A 10,162-nucleotide genomic window follows, 5' to 3' on the forward strand; every position below is an offset into this window, starting at 1 on the left:
TTTTCAGTGCAACGCTTTAGAAATCTGAAGCATTTTATCTTGAGTGTTGAAGCTTCACCAACCTGATTACTGGACCACTCTGCCTTGCTTTCACTACAGTCACTACATTCCCACCTGAACATCATACACAGATGTAGCGTATGATAAACTCTGCAACTGACAGAATGCAGTTTGAACCCACACTCTGAGGAAAAGATTGAAAGGTTTTTTTTTTTTCATTAATTGTATTTTTTTCCCAACAGTCAAGTTACAGCAAATGAGTGAATATGGATCAATCATTGAGAGGAAACGTGTTCTTAATGGCAACAAAAATAAAGAGTAGAAAAACAATGAAACCTAAAAACAGCAATACAGACGACTGTAAGAGCCCAATACAATTATTGTAACTGTGGAACAGAGTTTGCCACCGTATGCACACTTAACAAACTAATGGGTGACAAGTGTAGGAATGACAAACTATAGAAAATCCACAACCTATTGACAGTTTGAATTGTTCTTGCAATAAATGTAAACTGTGTAGGAATAGCTTTGTGATGTGTAGGCTTGCAAACAAAGGATAATGGCTGCACCACAGAGCACTTGATATCAACTGGATGGTGCTTTTAAAGTGCAGCAGTGAGTGGGCATAAGCAAACAGATTGCTTAAATCAATATTTTTTTTTCAAGCATTTTGGTTTTCAGAGTTTACTAGCCAAACATCTTTGCTAAGCATCTTACATTTCTTTTGGAAACCTTCTTGTGTTGAACTGATGTTGTATGTCATGATGCTCAGAGGTGTTGAGTTGATTTAGGTAAAGGTCAGACATGATGTGCCTGTCTGCCCTCACTGTGTTCCCCACCTGTATTCAGAGTATAGCCGACATTTGAAGGACAGTCAGAGAGACAGAGAAAGGGAGAGAGAGAGAGTGGTACACCACAACACCCCTCACCGCTTCACAGTAGGACTCAACATGAGAGCTGCCAAGTGTACTGTGTGCCTGGATACTGTGCACTTTGGTCGGCAAGCCGCTACCTGTCTCGGTGAGTTACATTGTGTCTAAATGTTGGCCTTTTTATTTCTTTCGTTATATTTATTCAGTTGAATTGCTTTTGTAGCCTCTCATTCAAAAATTTGAATTTGACTGCAATTATTATTTGGAGAGGAAGAAAAAAAAAAGATATATATATATATATGTGTATATATTATTATTATTATTATTATTACTTTGTTTTTTTTTTAATACGCACACACAAAACCCAACAAAAAACAAACAAACAAGAAACTAAAGAAAATTAATACTTGTTGGTGCTGATGTGATGGAGGGAAATTCCATTACAAACTTCTATTCATTCAGTCATTCATTCATCTTCTATTGCTTATCTGTTTCCCGGTTGTGGGGATGCCGGATCCAATCTCAGCTCACATTTGGCGAGGGCCGGATACACCCTGGACAGGTCCATCACAGTCCATCACAGAGCCAACACACACAGACAGACAGAGACCAACAACCACTCACACTCAGACCTACGGACAGTTTAGAGTCACCAGTTACCCAAAAAATGATGTCTTTGGATGGTGGAAGGAAACTGGAGTACCTGGAGGAAACGCAGGCAGACATGGGGAGAACATGCAAACTCCACACAGAAAGGCCCCAGGCCAGGAATCGAACATGCAACCTTTTTGCTGTGGGGCAACAGCACTATGCTGTTAACCTAACACACTATGCCACCCTGATGTGCGTTCATATTTCCAATTTACACAACTTGTAGTCTTAGCATTTGGTGAGAAGCCCCTGTACTTTTTGTAGAGTAGTTAAAACCTTGTTTGGCATCACATTCTTTTTCACAGTATTTTTTCTCCTCAGAGTGTCATGCTTTGTGCCACCCAAAATGCTCCCCCTGCCTTCCAGCCACATGTGGCATGTCCAGTGACTGCTCACTGCATCTGTCCGAGGGCCTGTGTCGGGACAAAGGCAGCTCCCCCAGTCAGCAGCTCAAAGAAGCAAGTGGACACATGCACTTGGAGGGCTGGATGAAACAACCCAGGTTAGCCATGGATGTTCTTTAATTATGACTATAACTCTTTTGGATGTAGATCATGGATGCAGGTTCCCTTATGAGACACCCAAAATCTTTTGTGCACAGGCCCAACAAACTCATCCTGTTATCTATACCACCTATCTGCAGCCCAGCTGACACTGGGTGAGGACGAGGTAGACACTGGAAAGGTTGCCAGTCTTATCACAAGGCCAACATTTAGGGACAAGCAACCATTCATGCTCATATTTATGTCTATAGGCAATTGTGGGACTGAGGGAGGAAGCCGGAGTACCTGGAAGGAACAGATGCAGGGACAGGAAGAACACACAAACTCCACACAGAAAGGCCCAGGGCTGGATTTTGAATCCAGAAACTTCTTGCTGTGATGCGATGGCCACTGTCTCACCATGGTCCAAAAATGATTCAACTAAAATAAAACTAAAAAACTAAAACTAAAACCATTATTACTCTTCAATCCTTTTCTTTTGAAAGACAGCTCCTAAAAACTGGCAACCAATGTCAGAAAACCTCAACACAACACACCAGGGACATCCTTTGGGATGTGGTGAAGTGGGAGATTCACATCATGGATGTGCAGCTAAATCTGAACAGCAACTTTGTGTTGTCTATACTGATCATAATCTGCAAGGAATGGTTCAAGCACCTTGTTGAATCTAAATAATAATATCGAGGCAGTTATTCAAACAGGGATCCAATCCCACACTAGCAAGGTGTACCCAATAAAGTGGACAGTGAGTGCCTATCAGTACGTAGGCAGCAGCACAGGAGCAGGCAAACCAATCCATTGTGCTAGGCTAAAGGCTAAAGGGTGCAGACTGCAGCACTTGCACTACGGATTGTTGGAATTACATACACAAGAATGGCAAAGACAAGGAGGCACGGGTGCATCGATTTATTAAATCATGATCCCCCACAAAAGCGTTTGTAGTATTCAATTTATTACCTGTGCGAATCTTATGGCTGATTCGTGTGTTTGCAGGAATGGGAAACGAGGCCAAGGCTGGGAGAGGAAATATGTGGTTCTCGATGGGACTAAAATATCCATCTACGAAATAGAACCAAGAGAAGGTTACCAGGCTTTTTTATTTGGCTATTCAATGAAATGTCAGACTTAATACATTAGCTAAACTTGTCAGATACTATCAGAGTGACAGATTGTTCTTGTTGTGTGTTGCTCAGACTCAGTGAAGCCCCTGGAGGAGTTTGACCTGTGCCTGTCAGATGGAGAGGTGGTGGTTCACGGAGCTGTCGGGGCATCTGAGCTGCCGAACACTGCAAAGTCAGGTAGAAACAAGTATCTTAAGTATCTTAACCCTTTTTTTTTTTTTTTTGTTCCTTCCCATTGAAGGGGATGGAATAAAAAACTCCTCAGAATTACATCATATTCATTTAATACAAGACTTAAAAGAATGTCAGAGGAGAGGTCATTGTCCGAATTCTACAGGCCCTTGGAAAACTTGCAAAAAGAGCCCATTAAAATGAGGAAAGTTTTCTGAAGTCAGTCCTCGTTCCTTGTGTGTTAGATGTTCCATACGTGCTGAAGCTGGAGTCCCGTTGTCACGCCCCCTGCTGGCCCGGACAGTCTATTTTCTTCATGGCTCCAAGTTTCCCAGATAAGCAGCGTTGGGTGGCTGTTATAGAGTCTGTGGTGGCTGGGGGGCGAGCCTCACGGGAAAAGGCCGAGGCCGATGCAGTGAGTATCTCTGGAGGAGGGAAGAGGTGACTGGCTGGGACAATTATCTCTCTGTGTCCTCAGTGTATGCTGACCAAACAAATCAATCGATAAATGAAAAAACTTCAGTCAGAGACTGGCCAGGGTTTTAAACTGCATGGGGGCTTCATTTACGCTCAACATTTATAGGCTTAAAATTCAGAGTTTAACGGCTAACCACCAAATTTCACTTATATGTGTTGTTAATTGTCCCCTTCTTTTCTCCTCTTCTCCTTCTCTTCTCTCTCTCTCTCTGTGTCTTTTCCACTCCTGTGTGTTGCTTTTTCATCATGCCACGTTGTATGTCTGGTATATGGGCATGTTTTGTTGATTTGCCTTGGTCCGCCCATTCCATTGGGCTTCATGGCACACATAGGCTGCAGTGTCCAAAAGACAGATGGTTCTGTCTCCTCTGGTCCAGGTAAATTGAGATATAGACCTAATACATACAGACAGGCACACACACACTTACCTGCATTTCTATCATTCACGCAGCAGTGCATGTGTCTGTCGTTGTTGGGTGGTCATTCCTCGGCCGCTGCCCTCACCCTCACCCCCTGCAACCACTCACTGTTTTCTTTTCCTGTACAGATGCTGTGTTGATGTTTGAGAGTTTGAGTTTTGGAGTTTTCTACCCTTTATCTGGTGACCTATTTTATCACAACACAAGATGTCTGATCATCTTTGGATCGGTCCTTTTCTGTTGTCTCTTCCTGAGGACTGTGTTTGCACCCCTATCCCTCTCCTAACTCTTTAGAGACATAGATGACTCATCTATGAGATACAAATAAAAATCTGGACAACATGAACCCTGTTTGAATTCACAGTTTAGAGAATCCATAGAATAGAATAAATCTAAATAACTTTAAAATAATTGCCTTTGTTGGAATTGTAGTCAGTAAGGTACCGCTTTCTGATTAACTTTATTCTTCATCTAATATTTATTGACAAACCAACCCCTTTGGGTTCCAAATTGAGCGTTAATGCTATATGATGGTGACTGGTATGTTCACAATTTAGTCTGAGATATGTTGCTTTTGATTACAAATGGTCTAAGACCTTTGACAGATCACATTTTGAGTTGTCATATGATCACTGAGTTGTACTTAACTCATTCCAATCAAGCCAGTTGGTTAGGTTAGGTTTAATTGCACTTTTCAGTCCTTGGTTTGCCTTTTAGAATTTGGGGGCAGATACACCTCAGTCATGAGACTTCTATAATGTGGAGTTTGGATTATGGACATGACTGAAGATTTTGGAATATTTTATGAAAACCTGCTGACTCATTATTCACTGAGGGCATTGTCCTGATTGAAGTAAATTGCAAATACTCCTATTCACTCATGATAGTTTATTCATTCATTATTTAAAAAGCTTCATATTTATCTCAGATATAAAATATCATATTATTTAAACTAAGGCTGAATTTAAGACTTGGCCCCACCTCTGATGCTCTGATCCTGCACACAGCTACGTGACCCCTTCTGTCCTGCTCCTTGAGGTTGTGTTGAGGTCATGGCCCCTCACCTCTCTCTGCTCTTCCAGAAGCTGCTTGGAAATTCTTTACTCAAGCTGGAAGGAGATGATCGGCTGGATATTAACTGCACCCTGCCTCTCACAGATCAGGTACTGGTTTAGGACACCCAGCCATTTTTAGTCTTCAGACATTTTGTAGTCAGATCATTTAGAAAACACATTTTCAGTGGAACTAGCTATGTTTGAAAGTAGAATGATCTGAATGAATGAAGTGAAATTAAACTCAGATAATATGGGTTTACTGCCAAGGTTTACCACATTTGTCTTGCCCTTCTCCATCTTAACCAGAATAATTATGCGGTTTGTTGCTGTGCTGCAGATCGTTCTGGTGGGCTCTGAAGAGGGTCTGTATGCCCTGAATGTTATCAAGAACTCCTTGACTCATGTTCCTGGTCTAGGATCAGTTTTTCAGATTCACATCATCAAAGAACAGGAAAAACTGCTGATGATTGTTGGTGAGATGTTCAGCTTTAATTAAAACCATTTACTGAGCATCAGGGTTTGACTGTCAGCCTTTATATTGTTTAACCCAGGATGTGAAAAAAAAAAACTAAACCCAACAAGCTTCCTATTTGGCACAGTTATTATTCATCATCAAAATCTTTGAGAAACTCCTTGTATAGCTCCTGTGTAACATCTATCTGTGTGTGTTATAGGGGACGAGAGGGCTTTGTGCTTGGTAGAGATAAAGAGGGTAAAGCAGTCTCTGGCTCAGTCTCACCTGCCCAGCCAATCTGAACTGGCTCCTTACATCTTTGAGACGGTTAAGGGATGCCATCTGTTTGCTGCAGGAAGGGTAGGTCTTGTTTTCCACTGTGAAACTTGAGGTAAAGCTTTTTCTAGACTTTGTGATGCTTTTTTTTTTCTGGCAATGAAAGATCATTGCAAGGAGTTGAGAAGATGTGCGCATTGTTCTTACAGATAGACAGCGGCCCCTGTATTTGTGCTGCAATGCCTAACAAGATCACAATTCTGCGCTACAACGACAATCTCAACAAATACTGTATTCGAAAGGTGGGTATGACCTATTAGGCATATCCATACACAACTATGACTTTATGCTACGCCATAATCTAATATGTAGAGTGAAAAGTAAAAAAAACACTACAGAGAGTAGCATCACGTAATAGAAATAAAAGAGTTACCAAGATAATACGTAAAATAATAGATTTTACTGGAACATGTTTCTCTTTTTGTTAATAAACAGCCGTAACATATGGATATATTGAACTGTATTTCCAAATATAAACAAGGAAAAGAGATATGAAAAGTACAGGACGTTTACTCGCATAAACATTTCTTGCACTAAGAACTGTCTTTTACAGGAAATTGAAACTCTGGAGCCCTGCAGTTGCATCCATCTAACAAGCTACAGCATCATAATTGGCACCAACAAGTTTTACGAGATTGAAATGAAGCAGTTTGTACTTGAGGGTGAGGACCCAAGTATTTGTTTTCACTTAAAAAGCACGGAAAGGATGGCGAGAGAACGAGAGTGGGAGGAGAGAAGATGCAATTTCTGGATCGATGTGCACAGGGAAACAGGCACATTGTTTAATCCATGTCCTCTGTTTTGTGCACTGCAGAGTTCTTGGATAAGAATGATGTGTCACTGGCCTCAGCAGTGTTCGCAACTTCATCCCACAGTTTCCCCATCGCTATCATGCAGGTGGCCAACAGCATGCAGAAGGATGAATACCTGCTGTGTTTTCATGGTAGGTTGGAGTGCACAAACATTCAACACTCAGCTGTATTGATGGCTACAACACAGCAGCACCCACCACTATGAACACTAAAACGCAGTGTGTTTTGAATGTCAAGCGGTTTTTTCCATCAACTAATCTCTCTCCACGTTTTAGATTTTTACTCAAATTTCAGCTGTAATAAAATCGAAAAGTCACATTTTTAAATATACACGTGTGTGATTCTTACATTTTCAGGGTAATTACACCCTTTAGTATTAAATATGACAGAGATACCACTACCTGTACACAAGACCTACACTGTCCTCAGACACAGTAAGAGGCAGACAGGAGAGTGCAGTCATCTATGTCTGTGTGACAGAGTTTGGAGTGTTTGTGGACACATATGGACGAAGAAGCCGCACAGAAGAAATTAAGTGGAGCCGTCTTCCTTTGTCTTTTGGTGCGTGAAGCTTGTAATTCTGCTTTTGCTGCATTAACACAGCATCAGATTTGAACATCTATATAATCCCCTTCTGTTCTGTTGCAGCCTACAGAGAGCCTTACCTGTTTGTTACCTACTTCAACTCCCTGGATGTCATTGAGGTTCAGGGACATGCTGCTCTTGGGTATGACGGACCTCCAAGGTTGCCACACATTTTCCCCTTTATTGTGATTGTCAGCAGAATTGTCCTCATCACTCTTTGGCTTCTAGTCCTACAGTGCTGGCCCACTTAGACATCCCAAATCCTCGCTACCTGGGCCCAGCCATCTCCTCCGGGGCCATTTATCTGGCTTCTTCCTACCAGAACAAATTGCGGGTCATCTGCTGTAAAGGAAGTCTGATCAGAGAGTCTGGAGAACTGCAGCGGACCGGCTCCAGTCGAGGGTCAGCAGCCTCTGTCAAATTTGATCTCCATACTTTTCAAAAAAGAAAAATAAATAAATAAAATGTTAGGAGAAGAACAGACATCATTTACACTGTGGAGAAAACACTTGAATGCATAAAAGCAGTCACAAAAACAAATCATCTTAATTCATGCACACTATCTGTGGATTTTGGAACCACTAGGGTTTTTGTAAAAAATAGAATATTTTCTCGTTGTTCGACATTGTGGTCATGTGTTACTCTATCTGCAGTAGTCCCAGTAAGCGAGGCCCACCCACCTACACAGAGCACATCACCAAGCGACTGTCCTCCGGCCCCGGCAGCCACGACGGCCTCCACCGGGAGCCCAGCACCCCGCACCGATACAGGGAGGGCCGCACCGAGTTCAGACGGGACAAGTCTCCTGCCCGACCCTTGGACAGAGAGAAGTCCCCAGGCAGGGGGTTGGACAGCCGTAGGGAGAGGTCCCCTGGGAGATTCGGGGATAGCACCCGACTCCATGCTGGGTCTGTCCGGACACAGCTTGCCCCTGTCAACAAGGTGCATTCCATTCATATGAATTACACCAGAGATGCAGCTCCCAACCGATCTGGTCCTGTAACTGTTAGTAATGCAGAAATATGTATTCATGGAAATTTATGGGTCGAGTGAACTATCAGCTAACCTTCAAATGAGGATCACTTTGATGCTTCGAACAACAAGAGAAAAGAAAAAATTCTGCTGCATAAAACCATTAATCCGTCTTCTACCGCTTATCCGTTGCCGGGTTGCAGGGGATGCTGGAGCCAATCCCAGCTCGCTCTGGGTGAGGGGCGGGGCACACCCTGGACAGGTCACCAGTCCATCACAGGGCCAACACACAGAGACAGGCAGAGACCAACAACCACTCACACTCAGTTTAGAGTCGCAAGTGACCACAAACATGATGTCTCTTTGGACGGCGGGAGGAAAGGGACAGGGAGAACATGCAAACGCCACTCAGAAAGGCCCCAGGCCGGGAACCAAACCCACCACTTTCTTAACAGCGCTAACCACTATTTTCACATCAGTTCTCATTTAAAGCTATTGTGAAATGACACACAACTGCGTTTCTGTGAAATCCATAAGCCTTTGCCACTGCCCCACCCTCTTTAGCATTATTTATCACCAGCACAGTTAACATTCTACACTGAGGGCCTCCATCATTCAGTTCTCAGTGAAATTGCCTTCATTACTGACAGCCAGGTAAAGCTAGTTTGCACTAAACCTCTGCACTATTTGTTGCTGTGGTGAAATTTAATCACTATTAAAACAACTACAGGCACCCTTGCTTGGACAACAGCCAGGCAATTAAGCTGAGCAACAAGGCAGTTCCAGGTTAGAGGTTAAAATATGCATGGAATAATGACCAAATCCTTAGCTGTGAGCTCAGCGTTATTTATTTATGAAAAGATCACAGACTTTCTTGTTGTGGAGCAACAACACAAACCACTATGCCGCCGTGCTGCATAAAACCAAAATAACAAAAATGGAAAAAGTAGAAAATATGAAATACACGAGAATAAATAAATAAAGCTGGATTTAATTATAATCTGGACAATAACAAATTCTGCAAAGTACAATTCCTATCGTTGGGCTGTGAATTTGCTCTCGTAGCTCAGATCTCTGTAAACCTGGTTTATTTTTCATTCCGCCCTGCTGCTGTAAATGCAGTGTGCAGTTTTTAATATTTAATAATAATTAATGCATTAGTTAAAATATTAGAGCAGCTGTTTCGGTACCATTGTGACATTTACATGATGTCATGGTAATGGTAATGATGATCGCTTGAATCTTTTTTTTTGCTGTGCAGGTCTGGGATCAGTCATCGGTGTGAACTCAGCTCCTCAGTGTTCCTGACTGGAGGTCTGAAGAGAAACCAAGGGATCCTTTGATCCCCGTGCAAGCACACACATCACAGGGGATGACTGTCAGCCCTATTGCCTGTATATAGTGCAGTCTCAGTTCCTTGTTTGACAACACATAAACTTGTACTGGGAAGCGCCTCCTGCTACAATCCATTGTTCTCTGATAAGTGTTTTCTTGAATGGATTCCCATTTGGCATATTTGGCGGCAGGGAAACTACGCTGAACTGCAGATCAAGAGAATCTACTTTATAATGTATCCTCAAAGTTGTAAATATTTCTGTGGGAGTTTTTATAGATAAAAGGAATAGTCGGCTGGTAAAGCCATGTCTATTTTTTTTAAAAATTCGTTTCTAAAGATGTTGCAGGGAGATTAATGATGTCGTTGGATGAGAAATATATGAAGATTTCATTAGTCTT

At 42.2% G+C, this 10,162-nt stretch overlaps 1 protein-coding gene across 1 annotated transcript in view; it reads left to right on the forward strand.

The window, feature by feature from the left end:
• Positions 1-9,713, forward strand: part of citb (citron rho-interacting serine/threonine kinase b) — a 42,581-nt gene extending 32,868 nt beyond the window's left edge. Inside the window, exons 24-39 of the mRNA XM_029509846.1 lie at positions 850-1,020; positions 1,845-2,025; positions 3,020-3,108; positions 3,220-3,324; positions 3,564-3,733; positions 5,297-5,377; positions 5,607-5,742; positions 5,944-6,087; positions 6,213-6,301; positions 6,613-6,721; positions 6,874-7,002; positions 7,352-7,432; positions 7,520-7,598; positions 7,685-7,858; positions 8,110-8,398; positions 9,690-9,713. Of these exons, the coding sequence (XP_029365706.1) occupies positions 850-1,020; positions 1,845-2,025; positions 3,020-3,108; positions 3,220-3,324; positions 3,564-3,733; positions 5,297-5,377; positions 5,607-5,742; positions 5,944-6,087; positions 6,213-6,301; positions 6,613-6,721; positions 6,874-7,002; positions 7,352-7,432; positions 7,520-7,598; positions 7,685-7,858; positions 8,110-8,398; positions 9,690-9,713 (2,051 nt within the window). The remainder of the gene's footprint in view (positions 1-849; positions 1,021-1,844; positions 2,026-3,019; positions 3,109-3,219; positions 3,325-3,563; positions 3,734-5,296; positions 5,378-5,606; positions 5,743-5,943; positions 6,088-6,212; positions 6,302-6,612; positions 6,722-6,873; positions 7,003-7,351; positions 7,433-7,519; positions 7,599-7,684; positions 7,859-8,109; positions 8,399-9,689) is intronic.
• Positions 9,714-10,162: the final 449 nt, after the last annotated feature.

Source organism: Echeneis naucrates, chromosome 9 (genome assembly GCF_900963305.1).
Source record: "Echeneis naucrates chromosome 9, fEcheNa1.1, whole genome shotgun sequence".
In the NCBI taxonomy this organism is placed as follows: Eukaryota; Metazoa; Chordata; class Actinopteri; order Carangiformes; family Echeneidae; genus Echeneis; species Echeneis naucrates.